This window comes from Emydura macquarii, unplaced genomic scaffold (assembly GCF_026122565.2).
Source record: "Emydura macquarii macquarii isolate MOO-44397 ecotype Brisbane River unplaced genomic scaffold, CSIRO-AGI_Emac_v2 contig_2676, whole genome shotgun sequence".
NCBI classification, from domain to species: Eukaryota; Metazoa; Chordata; order Testudines; family Chelidae; genus Emydura; species Emydura macquarii.
This window is the reverse complement of record NW_027132813.1, coordinates 8,484,385-8,511,773: the sequence shown is the minus strand read 5'-3', so window position 1 is coordinate 8,511,773 and position 27,389 is coordinate 8,484,385. Positions and strand designations below refer to the sequence as shown.

The 27,389-nt window shown below is 44.4% G+C and overlaps 1 protein-coding gene across 1 annotated transcript in view; it reads left to right on the top strand.

Annotated features, from left to right (window-relative positions):
* Window positions 1-25,383, top strand: part of LOC137164185 (calpain-14-like) — a 31,821-nt gene extending 6,438 nt beyond the window's left edge. The window contains exons 7-21 of the mRNA XM_067564821.1: window positions 1,739-1,824; window positions 3,770-3,844; window positions 7,280-7,443; window positions 8,160-8,323; window positions 9,450-9,461; window positions 11,415-11,620; window positions 12,301-12,337; window positions 12,873-12,935; window positions 14,600-14,657; window positions 17,657-17,721; window positions 18,114-18,182; window positions 19,567-19,645; window positions 21,626-21,742; window positions 22,396-22,451; window positions 23,213-25,383. Of these exons, the coding sequence (XP_067420922.1) occupies window positions 1,739-1,824; window positions 3,770-3,844; window positions 7,280-7,443; window positions 8,160-8,323; window positions 9,450-9,461; window positions 11,415-11,620; window positions 12,301-12,337; window positions 12,873-12,935; window positions 14,600-14,657; window positions 17,657-17,721; window positions 18,114-18,182; window positions 19,567-19,645; window positions 21,626-21,742; window positions 22,396-22,451; window positions 23,213-23,239 (1,278 nt within the window). The 3' untranslated portion in view covers window positions 23,240-25,383. The remainder of the gene's footprint in view (window positions 1-1,738; window positions 1,825-3,769; window positions 3,845-7,279; window positions 7,444-8,159; window positions 8,324-9,449; window positions 9,462-11,414; window positions 11,621-12,300; window positions 12,338-12,872; window positions 12,936-14,599; window positions 14,658-17,656; window positions 17,722-18,113; window positions 18,183-19,566; window positions 19,646-21,625; window positions 21,743-22,395; window positions 22,452-23,212) is intronic.
* The last annotated feature ends 2,006 nt before the right edge of the window (window positions 25,384-27,389 follow it).

The following is a 27,389-nucleotide window of genomic DNA, read 5'->3' as shown; positions in this document are numbered from 1 at the left end:
TAAATATGTGCCAGGGAACGGGGCAGGCACTGAGTATGTCTGTGAACTGCACCAGCCTTGGGCTCATGGTCACAGCTCTATGAAGGAGCTTCCAGTTTACACCCTGGTTGACTTTGGGATCAAAGGCTGGCCCACCAGCGTTCCTCACCTTCACTGGGTGGTAGAATGTCTCACCATTTAATTTCACAGCAGGATACAAAGGCTAAGGGTCAGGCACTGGAGAAGTCCCATCCAAGCCCACAGCTGGTCAGAAACCCTGGCCTCCAGATCAGTTCAGTTAACCATGGGGGAGGGATTAGTGGAAGAGGGAGGCAGTAGATACAGCATTGGACCTAGAGCCCACTGGATGATATGGAGCATGGATGGGAAGGAGCCCACCTAGCCCAAACCACCATGTCAGACCTCTTGAGGCTGTTGACCCAGACAGACAAGGCCACCAATAGATGGCTTGGCAAGCCTCCGCCCACCTCTGGTCTCCCAGGTACTGGGAAATGCTGAGCACATTGTTGGCACACTCTAATTGAAAGGTGATCTCAATGATCAACATCCTATTTATTCATTAACAGGTGCACAAACAGTGGGGCAAGCACCCTCACTCCTCACCCCATCCTGCTCATTTGGCTCATCCCTGACCCAGAGGTTCAACCTCTACTGGTAAAGAGTTGTTAACTTCCAGGGCCCCCATTTATTCCTTGGTGTCTTTGCTGAGATGGGAGCCAGTTCTGATGGGAGTTTGTGCGATAACTGTTAGGAAACGGACTGAGGACTCACCAAGTCAGTTCACACAGACCACCAAACAGCCATCTGTTACAACAGCATTAGGTCATTGCTGACATGAGGCACCTTCAGAATGAGAGGTGGAAGGCCTAGTTAGTATCCCATTAACGAGATGCCGGGTGCCTGACTCCAGCATGCCTAGTGCACAGGGACTATAGCCTAATTGCTTCTGGGGAGGCTACCAGCAGCAGCACTCGCCCTAAAACAGTCTTTGCATGCAGGGGCTGGGGGAGCACAAGGGTTGCTGCTAGGGTTAGTACCTGGGCAAAGACACAAGAAGGTGAGTGAGGAGAGAGGAAACCTTCTTGCACTCTGTCTGCATTTCCTGGGCCAGGCGCAATGTCCCCCATCCCTTCCACCCCGCTCCAGTTACATTCAAATTAAGGAAGTGCTAAAATGAAGGTTGTTGTAGTAACATTCTAGGCTGCCTTGGATTATTAGTGAGAATTAGTCTTGATGGCCCAGTCCTAACCTCAGATATGCAGGCAAAATTCCAGGTTGATTGCTAGGGAGTTAAAACAGATGTTGGAGTGTGAAGATGGTCTTGTTGTTAAGACTCTGAACTATCAGCATTCATATTGCTCTCCCCATCAGTACCTGGCCTGGGCCAGGGATGCTAACGATCCAACCAGCAGACCAAATTCAGTGATGAATCCTGGTCACATACCACCTGTGCATACCCTAAGAAGAAGGACTCTTGAGCTTTGGACTTTATTCCTGGCTCAGCTATAGGCTTTCTGCATGACTTTGGGCAAGACACTTAATCACTCCCCGCCTCAGTTCAGAGTTACACATTGAGCAGTGTAACTGAAAAGAATAGCATGAGCACCATTATCATCACACTTGTTGACATCAGTAAAGGAGATGAGTCACCAGGTTATTCTCTGGCATGTTATGCAAATGTAACCCAGACAAAGGCTGCAGAGACCCTGGTAAATTCAATGTCCTTTGTTTTGTTCAGGTGACTTGCAAATATGGACCGGAAAATTTAGTGAGACTGAGAAATCCATGGGGGAAAATTGAATGGAAAGGAGACTGGAGTGACAGGTGAGTTTAAAACAGGGAAGGGCTAGTGCTGCTGAGAGGTTGGATGGATGAAATGATGCTGCCACCTGCAGGCATAAATTAGTGCTGATGACATCTGCATTAATGGGACAGGTGGAGCTGCTTTCACAGACCCTCTGCTTTCAAGGCAATGAGTTCATGGAGATTCTTTGCTAGATCAGCCAGTGCTAACATAGGTCAGCTAATTTAGTTATTTCACATGTGCCGCTTCCAAGCGCTTAAACACAGAATGTTGGTTCTGCTTTTTTTTTGACAAAAGCAACATAATGTGAAATGCATTCTGCATAATGCAAAACGATGACCATGGTGTGATCTAGCATCTGACACAGGTGTTTTCTGATTACTAGTGAGTCTGCTCCCAAAACAGTTAGAATTTGAAGATGATCTTCTGCTATCTTGTATCAGAACATTCACCCCTTTGTCAGCGGCTCACGCAAGCCCTCCATATATTGCATAAATTGTGGGATTCTGAGATTAGAGAGGAGCAGCTACCCGCTCTTCAGGGTAATAGGCATCAGGCTGGCTCCGAACATGACAAAGTGGAAGGCACAATTAGGGATGGTGAGGGAAGTGGTGGAAGGGCCACTGAATCTGTGTTTACATGGATGCAATGGCTGGGAACATCCTTTGCCCCTATAGAGGCATAGTAAGAATAGTAGCCACTGTCACAGATGGACCCTGGCTGTTATTTCAGCTCAGAGGCTGGAGTGACAGCTGTAAAAGGACTGTGCAGTAGCCCTATAACCTACCCTCATTTTAAGTTGGGCTGGATTCCTTTCTTGGCAGCTCCCAGTTCCCTGCACAAATTCTGTTTGCTCGGGTTTTATGAGAGGGGTTGGGTTGTGTGTTGAGAACATGTGTGGATTTCATTTTGTATGAAGAGAGTAACTTTCCTCTGATCTGTGTCTGTCATATGACAACATAAAAGCTAGCCACGTTGAAGAATAGAATGAAGAGCATACTATAGGCCTGACTTGTAAATCACATCCAGCTGCCTCTTGTACTGTCCTATTCATTATGCAGAATATTCTTCCTATTACATGATCTTTTTTCACACAAACTGATAAACAAAATAGAACCCCAAAAAGACTGTATTTTAAATACTTGGAAGCAGCATGTGTAACTGAATGTGAACTGGCCAATAGAACTGGTTGGGAATTTTCCAACATGTTTTTTTCTCTGGAAAATGCTGATTAATTGAAACTAAAACTGTTTTCAGGAAAGGGTCTGTTTTGATGAAATTTACATTTTAAAAAAATGAAAAAAAGTTTTTAAATTGTTGAAATGTTCCATTTTTTGATTTTCAGAATGAAAAAGTTCCATTTTTCAGATCAAAATGACTTTTTCTTTAGAAATTTAAGTGAATTTATAGTAAAATATATATATACTAAAAATGTAAAAGCCAAAGTTGAAACAAAACATTTCAAAAGTATAGAATTCAAATATTTTGATTAATCTGATCTTTTTTTTTACATTTTTAGTTCGTGAAAATTTTTGAGATTTTGAAATTTCATTCTTTCAAGACAGGAAAAAATTTCAAAATCTCAAAAATTCTCATGGAATGGGAAAACCCTTAGCCTTTCCTCGTACTGCCCAATATTACTGCCCTCTACAGGAGAAAATCAGAACTGCTTAGCTGTGTTTCATAGGACCTCTGTGGCTAGCAGCTAATGGAGATTCTCCTTTAGCTCAAACCTGTGCTTTAGGACTAGGGCGATTTAGGTTCCCTCCCTACTCTTGCCATGCTATTCTGAGTGTCCACACTACAGAGTCTAGTGCTAACCGTGACGTGCTTGGGAAGAGATTTGTTACAGCAATAACTGATCTTATAGCAAAGGTCTGTATAGAGCTTCTTGAATTTGAAGATAGATTTGGAGCATTTGGTTAGTCATGACTTCAAAATCAACTGCCTTGTTCCTGTCCCTAGCTCTGGGAAGTGGGAGCTGCTCAGTCCAAAGGAGAAGATTTTGCTGCGGAAAAACCAGGATGATGGAGAATTCTGGTAATGCAACTGTGAACATCTGACCTCCTCTTCTCCCTTAACCAGCGCTAAAGCTAGAGCTAATGCTGAAGCTAAACCTGCTGTCTCTCTGCTGCTCGCTAAGATGAGGTGTGCATGATGCTTTATAACAACTGAAACTTTTGTTTTTTAACAAAACAAAGGGTGTAATTAGATGTGGCTGCTACCTTGCCACCTAGTGATAAAGCTATATGAGAAACAGCCTATATGATACCCTACATCACCTGTTCTATGTGAAGTCAAGAGTGTTTTTAAGAGCAGAGGAAGAATCTTTGTCTGTCATCCTATTTTCAAGACAAACCCAGGCAAAGCTTTGGTCAGGCAGACAGCTTTTTCAATCATAGAATCATAGAAGATTAGGGCTGGAAAGGACCTCAGGAGGTCATCTAGTCCAACCCCCTGCTCAAAGCACGACTAACCTCAGCTAAATCATCCCAGCCAGGGCTTTGTCAAACCATAGCTTAAAAACCTCTAAGGATGGAGATTCCACCACCTCGCTAGGTAACCCATTCCAGTGCTTCACCACCCTCCTAGTGAAAAACTTTTCCCTAATATCCAACCTAGACCTCCCCCACTGCAACTTGAGACCATTGCTCCTTGTTCTGTCATCTACTGCTACTGAGAACAGCCTAGCTCCATCCTCCCTGGAACCCCCTTTCAGATAATTAAAGGCTGCCATCAAATCCCCCCTCAGTCTTCTCATTTGCAGACTAAACAAACCTAGTTCCTCAGCCTCTCCTCATAAGTCTTATGCTCCAGCCCCTAATCATTTTCATTGCCCTCCGCTGGACTCTCTCCAACTTGTCCACATCCTTTTGTAGTGGGGGGCCCAAAACTGGACACAATACTCCAAATGTGGCCTCACCAACGCCAAATAGAGGGGGATAATCACTTCCCTCGATCTGCTGGCACTGTTCCTACTAATGCAGCCCAATATGCTATTAGCCTTCTTGGCAACCAGGGCACACTGCTGACTCATATCCAGCTTCTTATCCACTGTAACCTCCAGGTCCTTTTCTGCAGATCTGCTGCCTAGCCCGTCGATCCCTAGTCTGTAGATGTACATGGGATTCTTTCATCCAAAGTGGAGGATTCTGCACTTGTCCTTGTTGAACCTCATCAGATTTCTTTTGGCCCAATCCTCCAATTTGTCTAGATCACTCTGTATCCTATCCCAACTTCCAGGGTATCTACCACTGCCTCTAGCTTAGTATCATCTGCAAATTTGCTGAGGGTGCAATCCACCCCATCCTCCAGATCATTAATGAAGATGTTGAACAAAACCAGCCCCAAGATTGACCCCTGGGGCACTCCGCTTGTGACTGGCTGCCAACTAGACATGGAGTCATTGATCACTACCCGTTGAGCCCGATGATCTAGCCAGCTCTCTATCCATTTTATAGTTCATTCATCCAACCCATACTTCTTTAACTTGCTGATAAGAATACTGTGGGAGACTGTATCAAAAGTTTTGCTAAAGTCAAGGTATATCACGTCCACCGCTTTCCCCACATCCACAGAGCCAGTCACCTCTTCATAGAAGGCAATCAAGTTGTTCAGGCATGACTACCTTGGTGAATCCATGTTGACTGTTCCTGATCACCCTCCTCTCTTCCAAGTACCTTAAAATGGATTCCTTGAGGATCTGGTCCATGATTTTTCCAGAGATTGAGGTGAGGCTGACCGGTCTGTAGTTCCCTGGATCCTCTTTCTTCCATTTCTTGAAGATGGGCACTATGTTTGCCTTTTTCCAATCATCAGGGATCTCCCCCAATTGCCACGAGCTTTCAAAGATAATAACCACTGACTCTGGACTCACATCAGACAACTCCCTCAGCACCCTTGCATGCATTGTGTCTGGCCCCATGGAATTTTGTATATCCAATCGTTCTAAATAGTCCTGAACCGGTTCCTTCAGCACTGAGGGATGTTCACCTCCTCCCCATTCTGTGCTGCCAGTGCAGTAGTCTGGGAGCTGACCTTGTCTGTGAAGACAGAAGCAAAAAAAGCATTGAGTACCTCAGCTTTCTTCACATCCTCTGTCTGTAGGTTGCCTCCCCCATTCTGTAAAGGGCCCACACTTTTCCTAATCTTCCTCTTGTTGGTAACATACCTGTAGAAACCCTTCTTGTTCCCTTTCACGTCCCTTGCTAGCTGCAACTCCAGTTGCGCTTTGGCCTTCCTGATTTCATTTCTGTATGGTTGAGCAGTGTTTTTATAATCCTCCCTAGTCGTCTGACCAAGCTTCCACTTCTTGTAAGCTTCTTTTTTGTGTTTAAGCTCACCAAAGACTTCTTTGTTAAGTCAAGCTGATCGCCTGTCATATTTGTTATTCTTTCTGCACATCAGGATGGTTTCTTCCTGCGCCCTCAATACGGTTTCTTTAAAATACAGCCAGCTCTCTTGGATTCCTTTCCCCCTCATATTAACCTCCTAGGGGATCCTGCCCATCAGCTCCCTGAGGGAGTCAAAGTCTGCTTTTCTGAAGTCCATGGTCTGTATCCTGCTGTTCTCCTTTCTTCCTTTTGTCAGGATCCTGAACTCGACCATCTCATGCTCACTGCTGCCTAGATTGCCACCCACTTCTATTTCCCCTACCAAATCTTCCCTGTTTGTGAGCAGCAGGTCAAGAGGAACATGGCCCCTAGTTGGTTGCTCCAGCACTTGCACCAGGAAGTTGTCTGCAACACTCTCCATAAACTTCCTGGATTGTCTGCGCTCTGCTGTATTGCTCTCCCAGCAGATGTCAGGATGATTGAAGTCCCCCATGAGAACCAGGTCCTGTGAACTGGAAACTTTCACTAGTTAACTAAAGAAAGCCTCATCTCATTCTCCTGGTCTGGTGTCTATAACAGACACCCACCACGACATCACCCTTATTGTTCTTGCTTCTAAACTTAACCCAGAGACTCTCAACTGACTTATCTCCAGTTTCATACTGGAGCTCAGAGCAATCATAGTGCTCTCTTACATACAGTGCAACTCCTCCACCCTTTCGCCCCTGCCTGTCCTTCCTGAACAGTTTATACCTTTCTCAGTGCAATTCCGGAGGCCTCCCATGTTGCACCCTCCTCCTTCTGCTCCTTCCTGGTATCCCCCTTCCCCACTTACCCACTTTAGTTCAACTGCTTCCCATTCCCACATATTTTTTGCCATTAGGTGGCAATGCTGCAACCTGTTTCATTACACCTATTCTTTTGCTTGCATTCTCATAGTAATTTCTTCTTGCTGCTATCCTTTGTTGGTCCTTTAGTCATGCATTCACCATTGCTGCATGCTGCAACTGGAGCAAATATTAACTTATTTGCTACCTAGTAAAATGATTACCTTATGTAACACAGAATGGGGGCAGTGCCTTTTAACCACATGGACTAGACTAGGCTGCTGACTAAGCATCTTGTGGCTCTCTTTTCACAGGATGTCTCTGCAAGATTTTAAGGCCCACTTTGTAGATCTGATGATCTGTAAATTAACTCCAGACCTGATGAGCCAGGAAAATGGGAAGAAGTGGATGTATTCTCTGCAGATTGGGAGATGGGTCAAAGGAAGCACGGCAGGTGGAAGGATGAGGCCCTACAAAGGTGAACAGTACTTGGGTGGCACTTTAGGGGATCGGGATTTTGACTTTTCTGTATAATTAGTAACCAAAGGAATTTGTTCAAGCAAACTAAAGTTTGGTTCAAGACCTAAAGCCCAATTTTACACTATCTTAACCAAAATTCTACACCTTTTAAAAATCTTAGAAAGCCTGCAAATGACGGTAAGGGAGCCAGCTTGTTCTCCTTTACCACAGAAATCTTCTTGTTTCCTAAGGAAGGAGAGGATGATCTTGTGATTATGAGCCCACCATAGCACTCGGAAGATGCAGGTTCAATTCCTGACTTAGCGTTCCTCTGTGACTTTGGGCAAGCTGCTTTAGATTTGATTTTTCAGAGATGCTGAGCATCCATTAGTCCAGTTCGTGTCAATGAGAACTGTAGATCCGCCGCACCACTGGCAATGGGTACCTCTGTGCTTCAGTTCCCACTAAAATGGGGAGAAGGGGAATAATTCTTCCTTCCCCTCACCCTTTGTTTTGTCCTCTTGGGATTGCAAAGTCTTCCATGGCAGGGCCTGTCTCTTACTGTGTGTTCATGCAGCATCTAGGACAATGGGGCTCTGATCTTGGTTAAGGCTCTGGGGATTACAAATAAGCTGCTTCCCCCACTTAACCTGAAGCCATATATCACGTGGAAGCGCAACAACAAAATGCATGATGGAAAAGGTGGCAAAAAGGTTTTAATGTTTTGCTTCTTAGACACATTTTGGATGAATCCCCAGTATTGGCTGGAAGTTTTGCAGGGTGACGGCAGCAAAAGGTCCCTGCGTTCCTGCAGTGTGGTGGTGTCCCTGATCCAGAAACCCCGCAGCAAACACCGAAACCGGAGACCTCACCTCTCAATAGGGTTTTACATCTTTAAGGTGGGTAGAATCTGATCTGCGGTGGAATAACTAGGTTGCCCTGCCCAGCATGAGAAACTTCCTAATCTTCCAAACCAAGTGAGAGCTCTGCAGATCCTTGAAGCTGCATATCCTACAAAGTCCAGTGGGCTCTGTGTTCCCACTTCTCTGTCTGCATGTGGCTCCTATTCCTCCAAGAATCTCTCCTTGAATCAGCGGGCTTGGGCCCCTTCAGACATGGCTTCCCTTGAACTTTTCAGCAAGCACTGGACATGATCTGTGTTTGCATATTCTTTGACAGACTGCAGGACTGTAGAGAAGCTCCTGTGCGCATACGTGTGCCAGGGCTGGGGGAAGAGTGAGGAGCCTCCTGAGCAGGGACTGGGTACAGAGTCTTTCTCAGGCTACCATCCATGATGGCAAAATCACACCAAAGAGATGGGAAGGGGCAGGGAGCTAACTCTGGGTGTGATGTTGCAGCCTTGTGTAATCCACTGGTGAATGAGTGGTACAGGGTCCCCCTCTATGCCCCAGTCATGGAGATTTTAGTCAATTACAGCTACTGTTGGTGAGGTTTAGCTCAAGCTGGTGCAGATTTTTTTTTTTTTTAGTTCTGGAGGTCCCGGGTTCAATCCCTGATGTGGCAACCGTCACATTGGGAAGGGGTGGCCTGCAGCTCCAATTCCTCTGTGTTTGCAGGGGTTGTGGGGGCCATGAAGCCTAATTATCAGAGATTCTGCACAGCCCCAGCTCCCATTGACTTCAGCTGGATTTATGGGTGCTCAGCTGTTCTGAAAACTGGGGCCACTGTGCCTCATTCAGGTACAAAGCCTCTCAGAGCTCCTGCGGGGGCATCGTGCACCTCCAGCTGCAGCACCAAAGACCTGTGGACCATATTAGCAGGACACCCCCTTCTCTGTGGAGACTCCCTCCTGACTGTTGAAAGTGCTGAGGGTCTTGTTGCCACCACGTATCGGTGAATGGCCTGGGAATGGTTTTCAAATGGAGGAATCAAGGCTTTTTAAGTTAAAGAGCCGCACTGAATCTCCTGAGCGGCTTCCAGTTGTTAAAATACATTTGCTGTTAGCTGTGACCCAAAGGGCTCTGAACTCTGTCTGACATATGCTCTCTCTTTCTTCCCCTTTAGATGGGCCCAGAGGTAAGTCCCTCACTGTCTTCCATTGGCATCACATGGGGGAATGCAGATGCTATGTCACTGTCTCTAGAGCTGCATGTGCCTTTGTTTCTCGACCTACAGTTCTAAATGCCTTAATACAAAGCATGACAAGAAATGACTGTTAATACAGAGCTATGACAGAGGACGCGTCGGGAGGGTCATAGCTCAATTCAGCATTATGGCTCTGCTCCTGGGCTGCATCTGAGCTGTGCTCTGAGCAATAATTGGGCAAGGGAGAGGGAAAGGTGGCATGCCACCCTCTCAGTCTCGGGATCAGGAAGGACTGGGATGGTCCCCAGCATTAGTTTGAGGAGTCTCAGGGTAGCTCACCCTCCTACTAGCTCATTGTTGGGAATCTCCTGCAGAAAAGTGTTCAGGTGTCTTCTACCATCTGGGCTTTGCCAACATTTACTGGATGTTCTTACCTTTTCCCCTCTCGTGGAACTTTGGGACCTGAGCTGGGGCGCTAAGAGTTAAAAACTGAGCACTGAGTTTGCCCTGACTTACACTCCTTGATCTGAAAGGGGCTGTAGTGGATATAAGCCAGGGCAGGATCTAGCTCTGATCTTTTCTCTAGGAAGTCTGCACCTACCACCCTGCTAACCACTTAACACACTTCCAAAATCCATGTGCCCATGAATTTGGATTGGCAAAGAACTAACTTTAGTGAACAGTCACTACCGCATGTTTGCAATGTTAATTACCTTGTGTAGCCTCAGATATGGGCTCTTTCCAAACTAGATATTTTAGGGCACTATCAGGAATACAAGTGTGATGAAACTTGCTAGCACACATGGGCTTAGCACACGGATTAGTTGAACACAGCAACACTGTCTGCGTTGCATCCATGCTAATTGGAAGATCAGGGCTGGTGGTGGCTGGGACTCAATTTCAGGTTTGTATCGAACACCAAGATTAATACTGAGAGATGTAAAACTGAGACTGTTTTTGGAATTGAAACTACAGTGAATCACGGTATTGACAGAGGCATAAAAGCTATGAATTTAATATATGATGCATGGTAAGGGGCAGCCCCACACCCCCTTAGATGAGAGATTGCTGCATTAGCATGAGAGAAATATGGGCATAGGGAGAAGAATAGCAACTCAGTAATTCTGCAAGAGAGTGAAATGTCTGAGCCACTGTGAGGAATGGCCAATATAAGGAGGCTGCAGTATTTTGGCCTGCAGAATAAAAATCATTTGTAAGAGCAAAGAGTTCTGCATCCTTGAGTAGGACGTGGGATGTCGGGGATACATAAACATGGAAGACTGGAAGCTATAGTAAAGCCTTAGGGTGGGGTTCCCCACCCCCATCCCACTAAGGTCCTAGTGCAGGCACTGTGTAGGACCACCACCATAGGTGACCGTATGAGGCCCCCCCCCCGTATCTCTGGTGCATGGGGCATGCTGGGGCAGAGCTGGAGAGCATGAGGGGACAAGCTGTGGACATAGCTCTCAACACAGGGAGTTGTGTGCTGCTCTGGGTAGTGCAGCGGGATCTTAGAGCAGCTCCTGGCTGTTATAACTTTCGCTGGGGGCTAAAATGACTTCTGCAGCAGCCCCTAAGAAGAAAGGTGCAAAGGTGGCAGAAGCCCCTGCAAGGTCTGTGCCACTATTCCTGGTGATATCTGATAGGCTCCAGAGGGACTTGGGTGGAAGCCCCATCGCTTGGTCATTTTAAAACTGGACAATGAGAATATATCATAAGGACAATCTGGGAGGAGGACAGAGAAGGAGATTGATCTTTCAGCTCTCTAATTAGATCTCTAATGCTTCTGCCTCCTTTGCTCCTGTCCAAAGTAAGCCTCCTTTGCTTCTGGCTTACTGAAACTAGAGGTGCTATAGCAGGTTTTCTCTAAGCTTGCCCCCTGGGTTCTCCACATGACTTTTATCTGAAACCAATGGGAATTGCCTTTGTTTCTTCCCTGGACAGTACCACGACAGCAACAAAAAGCTACCTCCAGCATTCTTTGCCAGGAACCCCTGTGCCAACCAAAGCCACATCTTTCGGAACGAGCGGGAAGTGACTCAGGATTTCCGGCTGCAGCCTGGTACCTATGTCATCATCCCCTCCACCGCGGAACCTCAGCAGGAGTCTGAGTTCATCCTGAGGGTCTTCTCCAGGAAACACGTCCTTCGGTGAGATGATGCCATTCCCTTGTTTGTAGCAGTTTCTTGGTGCTCCTGGAATAGTTGTGCCTTTTCATTGGGGTGGCTGAGTCATACATCAGTGCTGTCTGCTAGTGCGCTGGATGCAGCTCTCTTGTAGCTTAGGATAAATACCTGCTCCATAGCATAAATAATGGTATTTTTCCTACCCTTTCCAGAGAAGTGCAACAGGGCAAATGCACTGAACTAGGAGCACTAAGAACACTGTGTACGCTATATGGGGAGAGGCAGGACACTGGCCTTGTCTAAACTAGGATATTTCACCTTAAATTTTTTCCTGTTCCTATGACTGGTTCAGCTCCTTGGATGGTAGCAATGGTGAGCACTCTAGTGCAGACAAAGTGCTAGCATCCACTGGCTTTCTTTCCACCACATCTTGGAGACCTATTCTGAGCAGGGTTTGCTGATACAGTGATTAAAATGCCAGCAGCTGCCTGGAGCCATATTGACACTTCTGCTTCCACTAATGGAGTCGCAATGCTAGGAAAAAACCCTACTGTAGACACAGCAACTGTATGGGAGCAGATGGGAGTCCCTGCATGGGAAGTAGAGGAAGGCATTCTGGATGGCAGATGGGGAATCACATGTGATAAGGGAGACAGCTCATTTCAAGGACATCTCCTAACAGTCTCATTGTTTTCCATTTTCAGCAAAATGGGTGGAAATTCAAGTTTCATCCTTTCCAAGGTTAGTTGGAATGAGGGAGGTGGACTGTTGGTGGCTGTGTTTTCAGATCAGGACTTTGGCTTTTCTCCTGTGGCAGTGGTCTTCTGTGGCAGTGATGTGGGGGGATTGTGTTGGAATGTGAGACCTCATGTTACAGCACTTTAAAAATGAGACGCCATGTCTTGTTCTATACACAGAATCTCTTGTACCATGAAGGTGAACATGGTATAAATGTCCAGAGCAAGACAGACAAACCCGCAAACACTTATGTTCTTTAACTGCTGTGCAAACCATTCTTTTTTGTGAGCCCATCACAATTGATCTTCACTCCTTCTTTTCCCCCTGCCTTAGGGAGTCTCCATTTTATTTTCTTGTATTTCTCCCCCTCTTCTTTTCTTATGTGCTGTCCAAGTTGAAACTACAATGGGAGCTGGGCAGGTAATTGCAGTTGTGATGACAGGACAGGGAATGCAGTGAAATTCAGGAAGAATGTCCTAAGTGATTGTATGTTGGATACATTTCTTCAGGTAACGTTGACTTTTTTTGTTCCCTAAAGGAAATAATAGATTACCATGAAGGCAAGATTTGGGAGGATTTCTTCAATAAGCATTTTGAACAAGTAAGTGTACATGTGAACTGCCAAAGGAAATTCCTCAAGGTCAGCCACTTGCTTTGCCAAAGTAGGCGCACATGTGCAAAGAAAGGCTGAACGTACTGGGGAAGTTGGGAGCTGGAGCGTGCTGAAAACTGATGGGGAACATAGAAGATCAGTGTGAGTACAGCATGAACTCCCCTTGAGGAGTTGTGCAAAATGTAAGCAGTCAAGAACCATGCCAGTTAGAGAAAAGCACTCTTCATTAAATTCACAAGCACTCAGCTCACTGTGAATCTGCTTCGGCTTCTGAAAGCCACTAATTTACACTGGGTGTGCTCAGAAAGTTAACATACGTATTAGCAAATACCCAGCATCTGATTTGCATAGGAAACAAATATTTCATAATGGGCTCTTCAATCTAGTAGAGAAAGTTATAACACCATCCAGTCAGTGGCTGGAAGTTGAAGCTAGACAAATTCAGACTGGATTTAAGGCGTAACGTTTTAACGATGAGAGTAACTAACCATTGGAACAGTTTAGCAATGTGTTGTATTCTCCCTCACTGACCATTTTAAAATCAAGATTGGATTTTTTTTCTAAAAGCTGTGCTCTTGGAATTAGTCTGGGGAAGTTCTATGGCCTGTGTTATACAGGAAGTCAGACTAGGTGACCAAAATGGTCCCTTTGGGTCTCAGAATCTATGAACTGTTCAATAGTCTTGCTCATAGAGAAACAATATTTATGCTTTCAGATTATTATTCATTATTGTTATTAAAGATGTGATTTTCAGAGGTGCTGAGTTCTGGCGGTTCTCATTGATATCAGCTGGAGATTCAGCTGTTCAGCTTTTCTGAAGATCAGACCTTATTTAACTCTGAGAGAATTAGGGCTGGTCAAAAAAATTTTTGCACAATTTTGCACATTTTTTATTTTATTTTTATTTTTTTTTTGCACATTAAAAAACAAGCATATGTTCACAATGCAAAATTTCCACAAAAACTTTTTGGTTCCAACAAAAGTTGTGGTTAGAAACATGTTTGAAAATTTTTGGGTTTTTATTTTTCATGAAAAAAATCATGATTTTTTTTCAGGTCTTTAGTTTTTATTTTGGTTTGCCAGTGTGAAAATTTTGATTGTTGTCACGAGGGGTTTCCCTGACTCCTTAGCTGGATGAGTGTGCACATAAATACTTGCTACACTCATTCTAGCTGTATCTCATAAGGGGTTTCCCTTTGTGGTTTGGAAAGATGTCGGTTTCAGCAACTGAAGTTTTTCAGCAATTAAAAGTTTCTAGAAATTCAGTTTTTGGAAACCATGAAAAATTTTGTAAAACAAACTATTTCTGTTTTGAAAACTCTGAAGTGGAAACATTTTTAAATTTTCCAAAATTTTTACCGTCTTGACTGACACAGAGATAAAGAGGGTCTTTTGAAAATAATGGGCCATATTCTCAGCTGGTATAAATAACTGTAAATGCATGAACTTCTGTAAACCTTCGACCATTTATACCCAGATGAGAATGTGCCTTTACAATCAAAAGGCCTAATCTAACACCCCCAGAGCCAATGGGTGTCTTTCCATGGTATTCTGTGGGAGGTGGACTGGGGTTGAAAAGGCAGATAGTGAAGACAGGAATGCTGGGAAATCCAGAGGAGGGGAAATTTATTACAATAATATTTGTCTCCTAGCATCCTGAAATAAACGCTGTCCAGCTCCAGAGGATCCTGAATAATGTGGTCTGGACAAGTAAGTGAGTGGGGGGATTTCATAGTGGCCTTCAACTACCCAAAGGGGAGGTTCCAGGGAGGATGGAGCCAGGCTGTTCTCAATGGTGGCAGATGACAGAACAAGGAGCAATGGTCTCAAGTTGCAGTGGGGGAGGTCAAGGTTGGATATTAGGAAAAACTTTTTCACAAGGAGGATGGTGAAATACTGGAATGGGTTACCTAGGAGGTGGTGGAATCTCCATCCTTACAGGTTTTTAAGGCTCGGCTTGACAAAGCCCAGGCTGGGATGATTTAGTAACAAAGATTTGGCCAAAGAGGTGGTATTCACATGTACGTTAGAATTCTAACGTACATGTGAATACCACCTCCTTGGCCAAATCTCTGTTACTTATTGTGGTAGTGCCCCCTTGTGGCCCACTGCAGCAGTTGCTCTGCCTCTTTTTCCCTCTTAGTCCCAAAAAATAGTCCTGCAATAGGCCCACCTTCCCACAGGGTGGCCCTGGCCAACAGCTGTCATCCAAAGAAAATGTAAAGGAAAGGAGTCTCCTACCCTTCCACTCCACTTACTCATAGAGTGCTGACCCTCCAGACTTTCTCCCTAGAGGTCCAGCTCCTACATGAGTGGCTGACTCTCAGGACTTCTTCCCTGGAGTCTTTTTCCCCACAGTGTGGATCCTTATTCCAGTACTACCTCTAGGCCATATGCCTGGGGGTGGCCTTTTACCAGGCCTGTGACTCCCCTACTATCCTTTCCCTTCAGGGTCAATCACTGGCAGTAACCTCCCTCTCTCCTGCCACCTTCCTCCCTACCTCAGCTCTCCCAGATCTTTATGGAATTCACTCAACCCTTCCCCAGATGGCTCTGGTAATTGAAGTTAGCCACCTGATCCCCAGCCGATCGGGATCAACTTGTGGCTGTGGGGTTGGGCAGGGGAATACTTAATCTGAGCCCAGATGCCCTTTAAAGGTCAGCCAGCCTGTGTCAATGATGAATTGGGATTCTAACCCTTTTAGAATTGTTATGGAGTTAACTTCACCTATTGGCAGTTATACACACAAAGCGTTCCTTTCTCTTCCTTGATGTACCTGAGTAACTTCTATTACTCCTCACTGATGTTTTCCCTGCCACAGTCCCTATGCAGCAGTTCCTTGATCGGCTAAGCATCTGCCCATACTTGGTACATGGCACTGGAGAAGCATTTAGGCCTCGGTAGTTAACGTTAAGAGGAGCTGTGTGAGCATTGGATTAGGCCTCAGAACAGTTAGGGCCCAATTCTACTCAGCATCTGTGGTAATTCAGAGCAACTCCACTGAAGACCAGAATTTGGTCCTTCATTGTTAATAGTCCTATATCCTTACTGCACAGCCACAGAATATATTTTACCTGGGGTGGATATCATTCAAGACAAACTATTTTAAGGGACATTGAATTTGTGGGGACCATAATGGGTCCAGTTTCCTTCTCCCAGTTCTGCCACCATTAACAAGCAGTCTGCAACACAAAAACACAGTGTTTGACAATTTTGGGCAATGAGTTGTCTGAGTAAAAGCCTTCAATTGTCCCTTTATACTTATGCAGATAAAGAGTGAGATAGATGTGGGAGGATAAGTGGAACTGGGTGCGAAATGGCTTTCCTGTGCCACACATATTAGAGACGTCAAAAAAATTTTCCATCAAAATTGAGGATGAAAAGTTGAAATCTCAAATATTTTCATGAACTGAAAATTTGGGGAAAAAAAAACTGGATTGGGTTAGCTGAAACATTTCTTTTCAATTTTGACTTTCTTTTAATTATAATTGCTTAAATTTCAAGACAAAAGTTGCTTCAAACCAGAAAACCAGAATTTATTGTTTAGACAAATATCAAAATTAGAAGATTTGACAATTTAAAAAAAAATTCCTAAATTTTTCTAAGTAAAAAAATTTGTCAAAACTGACCCTTTCCCATGAAAAGTTTGGTTTGACAAATTGGCATTTGCAGATGATAGAATGCATTGTTGAAAAATTCCTGATCTGTTCTAAATAATGGGCTTTACCAGTACCAGCCTCTTTCATTGCTCCTCTCTCTGTGTAGATATATCATCTGAAGGCTTGGAAGTCTCTTTAATTTTCTCAAGGGTAAATGAAAATTATATTTTCAATCTTTATTTCAGTATTTTTCAAAAGTGACCCACTGGGCGTAGTGAAATTTATAAGAAAACTAACCAAGCCAGGTGAAGTCTTTACTCTTCATAGGCAATCAATTTGAAGACAGTCATTTCAAAACTTTATAGTGCATGATTCATATTCAATAAACACTGCTATAGTGAGATTACAACATCTTCACTTTCTGTAGAGCAGGGATCTGTGAGTTATTATAGTGTCTGCTCTGTGGAAGTCTACAGGCCATTATAATCATGGTTTGCAACAAGATTAGTTTCTTTCTGTTTCTTTTCATGACATTCGTGTATGGTTCAGAATTAGGTTTTCAGTTATGCTTGTGCGTTTGACAGCTCTCTATCTGTAAGAGAGACAGAGAGAAACACTAAGCACAAGAGTTCCAGTTCATCCTTGGTGTAGCTTCACTGTGGCTAGTGAAGCTGCACCATGGCTGAATTAGGCCCAAGGAGTCATGTGACTGCTCAAGGTCTCCCAGTAAATCCTATCTGGGATTACAATTTGGAGTTGCTCTTTAACTGCTATTTTCTGTAATGGCTAGAGTTAATGGGTCATATTCTGCTCTTCATCACATGGGTGCAGGGAGCTCTCATTTGCTTCCATGGGAATTGCACCCATGCAACTGAAAGTGGAACCTGACCCACTGTCTTACAGCCTCACCTTATCCAGGTTGAATCATAAGTGATGAAATTTGTAAATCAGATGGTTAGAGTTACAAAAGGTTTGGGGGATCCAGTCCTATCCCCAGTGAAATAAGTGGGAGTTTAACCACTGAGTTTTAAGGGCAACAGCCTCAGGTCTTTGAAGTCTATTTTTCCAAGTAATATTCATTGATTCAGCAGAACAATCCTCTTTTTCAGATCTCCAGAACTTTCGGCTGAGATTTAGTCTGGATGCCTGCAGAGGTATTCTGGCACTGCTGGATGTATCCTTTGGCTTAGGCTGTATGTTTATTTGACTCACCCAATACCTGACCTGAGCTTTACTCTCCATGGGGGAGGGACTCTCACTGTGATTTTCCACACCACCGGGGCATTTCCCTGCTTACTGATCTCCTAACTCCCAGTAACAACAGTTCAGTCAGGATGAAACAGGGCTGTTCTGTAAATGGCCAGATTCTGCTCTTATTGAAACCAGTAGCAAAACTCTCATTGATTTCAGCAGGAACAGGAGGAGCAGGCCCATCGTGAAGGGGTGAAGATCCCAAAATCATCATCATCATCATCACTGTATAAAATTATAGTGACTGATTTCTTTTCAATTTTGGAATCTCTGCCACTATACCAAGATACTGTCAACCTTAACGCCTCCACTAAGCTCAATGCCACTGGCACACTGAGTATTCAGGAATTCAGGATACTGTGGAAGAGGCTGCTTTTCTATCTGGTACAAAAATGTTTTACTTGCCTCCCTGTATACTTCTCAATCTGTCTTGGCTGGGAAACAGTTAAATCCCAAGAAACCAGTCTAATCTCTGGGTAGCTATGAAGACGTGAACTGGATGGGAAATACACAGGGAAATGGTCAAAGAGCAATAGTCTCAAGTTGCAGTGGGGGAGGTGTAGGTTGGATATTAGGAAAAATGTTTTCACTAGGAAGGTGGTGAAACACTGGAATGGGTTACCTAAGGAGGTGGTGGAATCTCCATCCTTAGAGATTTTTAAGGCCCACTTTGGCTGGGATGATTTAGTTGGGCTTTGAGCAGGGGGTTAGACTAGATGACCTTCTGAGGTCCCTTCCAACCTTCTTCTATGATTCAATGACTGTGTGAAATACATAATCTTAAGCAGGGCAGTTCTAAGAGGTGACAGAGGATCCAGTGAGAGTGGAGACACTCCTTTGTAAATGGTGTATAACCAGGAAAGGTCAGTTCTGGTGGAGCATCTGTTTTCACTGAGATTTCGTCTTTTAAAACCCAATTTACCTGCTGTCTATGTGACTGAGGCACAAGAAGGTCAGGGGCTAGATCCACAAAGGGACTGAGGCATCCAGCTCCAGAAGAGGGTTTATCGCTGTGAATCTTGAGCAGATATAGGCACCTGACTACTGTTGGGGGCAGAGTAAGCCTCACTCCTCTTCCCAGCATTTTCTATTGGCTAGGTTAGGCAACTCTCCACTCAGCTTACTGGCTTCTGAGAATCCCGTAACTCTCCCTGTGCACTGATATAGGGAGCCAGGGTGTCTAACTCAGGGCTGTGAATTCCACCAGGCAACCAGGCTCCTAAAAGTTAAGCATTGTGATGCACAAGTCCCTTTGTGGGTCTAGTCCCAAATGATATAGGGAAAGGTCCCATAGTGAGTCACTGGTTCATCTGGGATCAGAACTCTGGACCTTGCAAACTTCAGTCAGGGTGTATTCTTGCATGTGGGAACCCTGTGCAGGGGCTTCATCAATACATTGCAAACAGATTCCTTGGGACCACATTCTGCACTGACTGTACCCCCTGTGAAACCCCACTGGAGTCAGATTGTAAATAAGGAGAGGGTTTTGACCTCTAACGTTTCCAGATACAACTTCCATCTCTGTGGCTGCTTTGCAGAGGAAGTTGATAGAGATTCCTGTGTCCCCAGCAGATGGAAAAAGCTGTTTTCCTAAGCTACTGCTACTAAGTATAAGTAATAAATTGTTTTGACACCTCCACGTTGATGATCCACACACATAGCTAAGTAGGGTTTGTTTGTAAATGCTGCTTACTATCAGATCTCCCTTTCTAAGATGCTCAGAATCACTTTTGTTTCTTTCACTTATTTGATTATTTTTTTTAAACAGGAAGTTTTCCAGAAGAAAGATGTTGAGAGATCAGGAAACCTGGATTTAGTGGAATTGCATGCAGCTGTGCAGGAGACAGGTGAGCAGGCAGACGACTTTGGCAAGGAACCACTTCCTCATAAAAGCTTGGAAAATTCCCCGAACTGGGAAAGAACCAGAAGACTGTACCAAATGCCAGTAAGAGAGGCAGACAATGCACATACACACATTGCTTCTTGACCATAGCTATTACTCTCTGTAGCTGCTCTCCCAACCACTATTTCAGCAGCCAGGTTAAGCACACTTTATCAGTGTCACAACAATCTCAGAGCTTGGCTTCTGAAAGTGATTTGCAGTGTGAAGTTTCACTTCAGCTTCGAGTACTGTAGATCCACGTCTCATTGACAGGTCTCTACTGTTGTATGAAGGCAATCACTACACAGTTAACTCTCCAATATAAGCCCTATGTTGAACCTATACAATCTCCACACAGAGTCATAACTAACTTCACCTTAACAGTTGGTTTTGTGCATGTGTGTGGGGCGGGTTATATATTTGTGGCCCAGATCCTGAGCTGGTACAAATCCGTACAGCTCCATCAACGTCAATGGAGCTCACGCTGATTTACAGCAGCTGAGGATCTGGCCCTGTAAGTCCGCTAGACACACATACAGGCAGTAGCAGTTTCAGATTTCATTAATTTAAGATCTTTGCCCCTGATCCCGCAAGGAGAAACACACAGGTGGACCACCACATCAGGGCAGTGCCACATCGACTTCAGAGGATCAGGGCTTTTAAATGCTGATGATTTATTGGCAGTTTGCCTTTATCTGCTCCATTAAAGTCACTTTTCTTGGTGACATCCAAAATGGCAGCTATAATAAAGACGTGAAAGGGGACCTCCAAATCCGGATACTGCACTTATTTCCATTAAATGATAAGCGTTTTGCTTTGCTTGTGTTCCTGGCACAAATACTGAAAGACATTTGAGGTGAATTCACCTACATTTATTTGTGAGACAAAAAGAAACGAACATGGACTTGGAGAGATTTCCAGACCCTGAAAATGGTGTGGAGATAATTTACCCCACTAGTTTCAGCCAGATAGTCTTCTTCACCTCTTTTCCTAAACTCTTAGAATCATAGAATATTAGAGATGGAAGGGACCTCAGGAGGTCATCTACTCCAACCCCCTGTTCAAAGCAGGACCAACCTCAATTAAATTATCCCACCCAGGGTTTTGTCAAACCATACCTTAAAAACCGCTAAGGATGGAGATTCCACTACCTCCCTAGGTAACTCATTCCAGTGCTTCACCACCCTCCTAGTGACAAAGTTTTTCCTAATATCCAACCTAGATCTCCCCCACTGCAACTTGAGACTGTTGCTCCTTGTTCTGTCATCTGCCACCACTGAGAACAGCCTAGTTCCAGCCTCCCAGGAACTCCCCTTCCAGTAATTGAAGGCTGCTATCAAATCCCCCTTTATTCTTCTCTTCTGCAGACTAAACAAGCCCAGTTCCCTCAGCCTCTCCTCATAAGTCTTGTGCTTCAGCCCCCTAATCATTTTCATTGCCCTCCGCTGGACTCTTTCCAACTTGTCCACATCCTTTTTGTAGTGGGGGCCCCAGAACTGAACACAATACTCCAAATGCAGTCTCACCAATGCTGAATAATCTCTTCCCTCGATCTGCTGGCAATGCTCCTACTAATGCAGCCCAATATGCCGTTAGCCTTCTTGTGTAATATTGCTGTTAAACAGTTGCTGTGACTTACCCCAGAGGTGGCTGCATTGTGGTGGTTGGTAAAGGGAACCCATTATATTACTTGCCCTACCTCCCATGGATGTTGTGAGCAGAGATGGTCCAGATTTTGAACCACTCAAATTTTGGGGATGGCATTTGGATCTGGGGGCCCGGTATAGGTGGATCCCTCATTGTGAGGCGTAGTTAATGTCTATCAAGCACTATGAGATCTTCAGATGCAAGGTGCTGAGGAAGGGCAAAGTCCCGTTAGTTTTGTAGTTATCCTGTGATGCTCTCAGTGGCTCGGTGCCCTATTGTTCTTTCTTCCGTTTTATAGGAATTTCACTCAACAATGAAGTCTGTAACTTGATGGCGATTAGATACGGCAACCCTGACCTGAAAATCAGCTTTGAGAACTTTGTCTGCTTTATGCTGCGAGTGGAGATCATGGGCGGTATGGATGTTACTCAGCATGTCACTGATGCTGGACTCCAGAGCAAGTCTGGGGCCCCTTGCAAAGCCATTCGGTTCAGTCCCCTGGGCCGCAAGGTCAAGATATGGGACCTGGTTCTCTTCTCATATAAACTAGCGTAAAGCAAGAGTAACTCCACTGAAGTCAATGGAGTGGAATAGAGGGGAACTAGGCCTTCAGCCTCTAACCTTCTCCCCATCACCTTTCCCAGACTCCTAAACCAGGCAACCTGGAGAGGTTTGGTTCTGTGGAGAGAGCAGGTCTTGTATCTGGAACTGTAATGTTTGCTTATGCAAGGAGTTAAGGGAATAAGCGACAGAGGTTCCCTGTTACATAGGAAAAAGGGAGACCTGTGATGTGCCCCAGCCAGGTCTGCAATGGAGAGGGAAACCTCCTGAAACCCCAGGGGTTCAAATGATCACAGCAGCATGAGACAGCTCATCCTCCACCCCACATGTCACTGGAGAATGTCCCATATGCACCACCCAGGCATTTTAAACTACACTGGATGTGGTGGGGTCCCCCTGTATCTGCTAGAGGCTGTACATTTCAGTTCACTCCTGGGCTGGTGAGTTTGAATTGATCTTGTCTCTGTTGGCCATCAAATTAATTTTCCTCATTCTTTTTCTTCACAGAGGCCTTTTGCAACTTAACTAAAGATGGCAAAGGGATATATCTCCAGGAATCTGAGGTAAGGCCATGCACTTGCCCATCCCCTGAAATATAGCTCCATGCCTTACAGACCTCTGTGCCTGCTGTGTAAAAGGCTTATTAGAACAACAGGGCCTGAATCTCCACTGCCATACAGCTGTGCATGGTCATTTGCACCCGTGCATAGTGACTCTAAAATGCTACCATCATTAACCAAGCCTCACAACACCCCTGTGAGCTAGGGAAGTGTTGGTATCCCCATTTTATATATGGGGGAAACAGGCACAGAGCAACTATGGTCACACAGAAATTAGTGCCAAGAACTCCAAGGGTCCCAAACCTTTGCATTTGCCACAATATCATCTTCCCAGCAATAAAATGCAAGAGATCATACTTTTTGGAGGGCTAATGGGGGATATAAAATGTAGTTAATGGCTTGGATGTGTGCGTATAGTCACATCACTATCTGCTACTGGATGGAATCTATACTACACATGCTCCAGTGCTCATAGGTTGCTGATAGTAATGGAGCTGCTTCTCTTGCACCCTTGGGACAGGGTACGTGTTTTGGGATTTGAAGAGCACAGATTTTAATTGCAGCTCTGTGGGCCTAATTGTGATCTCACTGAAATCAATGGTAAAGCCACCATTGACTCTAATGTGAGCAGGATTGGAGCATCTGTGAAGTCCTCATACTATGTTGCCTCAGAGAGAGATCCCATAACCCTCCTACTCAATGGGAATGTTACTGAAGTCCAATTGAATGTGCCAGTTCAACCCACTTTCCCCATTATTTTACAGTGGATGATGATGACTCTCTATTCCTAAAAGCAAAGTAGTGGAGGAGGACAGAGTTGGACCTAGACACACTGGCCTCTCTCAGGACATGGAGGGCTGTTCCCTTTAACTTGTTGTACCTGCTGGACACTGTGAGCCAATACTGCAATCCTTACTCACGTGAGCAATCCCACATCAACCAATAGGATGGTTTATGTGTCTCAGGAAATACTTCTATGGACAGATTTGATCTAAAGATCCAATACGTGGTGAAATAAAGACTGGTTTTTATTTTTAATACATCATTTCAGACACCTCTGAGAATCAGCTGTTAGAGTGGGACTACATAGTTATGGATTCACTGAGGGACCAGGTGACTGCAAGCTGTGACATGTGGTTCTTATAACTAGCTAAGCTCCCAGGCTGAAAAGTCCCTTATTAGGTGTTCTAAATCTATAAGGCTCTTCCATACATTGAAGGTTGATTGTAGCTGGACACTATTATAATTAGTAATAGATATGTATATTATGGTAGAGTCCAGTTACGATTGAGGCCACACTGTGCTGGGCAATGGACAAACATAGGAGAGAGACCATCCCGGCTTATGATCTAAAGACACAAACACATTCAAATTCCACAACCCTCCAGGCAAATGTGATCAAGCTTGGTTTTTTGTCCCTCCCTCCCTATTCCTCCCTCCAGGTATAAAAAGAATCCCCGAAAACGATCGATGAGTTTGAAAGCTGAAGTCTCAGCTTTAGGGCCAGATCCTCAGCTGGTAGGAATTAAAGTCAATGGATCTATGCTGATTATACCAGTCAATTATCAGCACTCCTAGTAGTTTGTTTAGGGCTGAGACATCAGTGTTTGTAAAATTAAGGCAGGTGATGACTTGGAAAGGACAGTGAAGGACAGTTTGGTACAGTAATAGCATTCTAAGGATTGTTTGTCAGTATTTTACAACTTAGTAGAAGAATTCACGTGCATTGAGCAGCCTGAACATTTGTTATAGATGACATGGACACGCACAGGGGAGGTCTAATTCTGCACTTGCTTGTCTAAATAGTGGGAATTGTGTGTGTATTTGAGATCAGAATTTGGCCCACTGTAAAGTGGGGACTAAAGGCTGGCAGGGGCGAGGGAAGAAGAGGGAAACTGGCACTAGGAGTTGGGGAGGAGGACCTGGATTGGCTGTGCAAAGTGGCAGGATGGGAACTTATTGGATGAGGTATCTTGGGACTGGTAGCCAGCGGGGATGGGAACATGGGCATGAGGTGACTGGAGGCCAGGTGAAGAAGGAAAGAGTCAGATTGGGGAGGAACAAAGAAAGGAGAACTGGGATGGGGACTGGAAGAGGAGAGCCTAGGACTGTCTGAACAAGGAGACGGGGAGGTGGATAAGAAGCCTGAGGAGTAGAGACAGGGACAAGGTAAGAGAAGAGAATGTGATTGGGACAAGGAACCAGGGTAAGAGAAGACACAGGACTGGGATGGGAGCAGGTTGGAAGAGATGGGCAAAAAGGGTTATGCTTGTGGGGAATGGACAGAAGAGTTTGTGCCCACTAAAGCACACTCCCCTCCAGAGCCTGGAATGGAGCCAGAGATTCCTGAGTCTTGTATTCCTCTGCTGTAAGCAAATAGCTGAGAGACTCACTGGCAGAATGTCCCATCCCCCTCTAATGCTGGTCCACAGAGAGAGTTGGAACATACTCCTGCTCTCAGATGCTCTGCTAGCTGAAATGTGGTGGTGGTGAAGCACTGGGTATGTGATCATGTAAAGATTGTATCATAATGCATATGCACAAGGGGGCCAAATTAAATTTGCACAGGCAGCCTCACAAACTTTTTTTTAATGTAGGTTTTTGTGTGTGTAATAATAGAAGAAACTGAGTCAAATTTGGATTTTGGTTACATGTGTATTACCCCAGTGAAGTCCATGGAGCACCACATATGTAACGAGAGTAGAACTGGCCCTTAATATACCATCCTTTATACATCAGATAATCTTTACTGGGCAGAGCTCATTAGCCGGACTAGTTAAAGTATGATGCTTTGTCCCCCGGTAGTTACATTCTGTTTCTACCGTTATAGTTAGTCTGTTCTTGTGCAGTTACTTTAAGTATTTTTGTTAAAATGTTTATTTTTGTACTTTTTGTATCTGATTCTATTTATAATAAACAACATATCTGTCTCTGTGGCCTGCTACGACATGGATAGATACCAGTGTTCAGGTCTCTGCCATGTGCTCATCCCTGGGCTAGGAGTGCCTAGAAAATGGCATGGCTTTCCAAGCATGGCTGTCAGTTCACAGATTCCAGACACAGAAACCCCCTCCAAGGTTCTGTTAGCAGATCCTGTGATAAAGCATGTGGCTTTCCACACGGAGGGAATGGCCCTAGCTTCTTTCCTGACCTGCAGATGAACATGTTGGGACAGTGCAAACAAAACAAGTCTGATTTAATTACCATTAAGCTCACTGATTTACTATGTGTAATACCAATGGCATAAGAACCAGATGGACATTTGAGGAATTCTGGGCCCTGATCTTGCCATAAACTTTGCCCATACGGTCTCTGCCCACATGCAGATTCCCCATTGATGTCAGTGGGACTCCGCAAAAGTGCAGGGAGTTCATTGCAGATTGGGGCCTGACATTACAGATGAGGAAGACCTGTCAGCCCATGCAGGGTTTGTCACACAAAGTGTGATCAGGGAGAATAAGAATCATTTATAGCTGGGGGAGTTTGCCAAAAATAGAATTAACTGCTGGGCATGGTTTGAATAGCCTCTCACATGGGTTATACTTAAAATTGGGATGCGGGACCTATTTCCAAATGGAGGTAGCAAGGTTATGTTGTACAGTGGTATGATTGTTATATAATTTTATACATGTTTATTTTCTCCCTATTTACTGCTGAGCAGTGTAATTGCAGGGAGATTATTTTGCTATTGATTATTTGATCCAGAAAAAGAACAGTATTCATCTGTGCCATAAATCACTAGCATTTCCAACAATAAACTGCACTGAGCTATGTGACTTGCTCTTACACAATTGTAAAGAATGTTTTACTGGAATTATATCAAAATGTGTACAATTCAAAGGACATTATCTGGATCACAATAAAATGTTTTGGCAATGGTGCATGCTCAGATACTGTAAAGCTTTTATGTCTCTCACAGAGTAACATTTCCTGGGTAATTATGAAGATCTGTTACTCCTCATTTACAATGTGCATCATGGAAAATGATATAGAAGGATTCTGAAGGATGCATTCATTTCTAACCACCAGCGTTTACAGAGACACTGAGCTTTGCAATGGGTGGCATTGCTATAGCAGATGGGTAAGAAGGAGCGGAAATCAGACTGGATGCCTCAGAGGATTAGTAGTGGGGATATGGAATCTTTGATGAAAAGATTGGAATGGTTTACTTTACAGAGGAGATGAACAAGGGACAGGTATACAAGATAGTGGACGGTGTAGAGAAGGTGAATAGCAGTGTCCTTTTTGAGTACAAGAGCAAGGAGACATTACATGAAACTGACAAATAAGTTTACATTTTTACACTACACATATTTAGCTGGTGGAACTCATTGCCACAAGGTATTACTGAGGTATCACAGTAGAATTCAAAAAAGGGTTAGATATTTATAAGTATGACAACAAAACACAGAATTCAATAGCAAGAATTTTTTAAAAAATTAAACAAACTGTGGACAGGCTATAAAGCCTTCTGCTTTAGGGCCCAAGAGAATTAAATTATCCCATTATAAGTTACTGTAGAGTTTCTTGCAATCATCATTGTCCTTTGTTGGAGACTGGCTACTGGAGTAGATGTACCCCTCGTCTGATCCAGTCTGGCAATTCCTACTATCAGTTCAAATTAAGTCAGAGTGCTAAGCCACCTGTCTGAGGCAGCCTTCACTCACTAGCACCCTCTGGGAGTTATGTGGGGTGCTACAGTGAGTCTGAGTCCATTTCTCCCATCAGTCATTGAGTTCCGTGTCTACCAATTTCTTGTTATAATGGCAGCTCTCCAGCTGGGTCCTAATCAGTCACCGCCCTTTCACCATAATAGTCAGAAGTCCCATAGCTCTAGCGCAGGGTAGACACTTTTCCTAAGTCTCTTACTATGCGTTCTGTTGGTGGTGATGGGGAAACCCCATGGCTGCCCACTCCACTGATTTCCAACTCAGGGAGGCT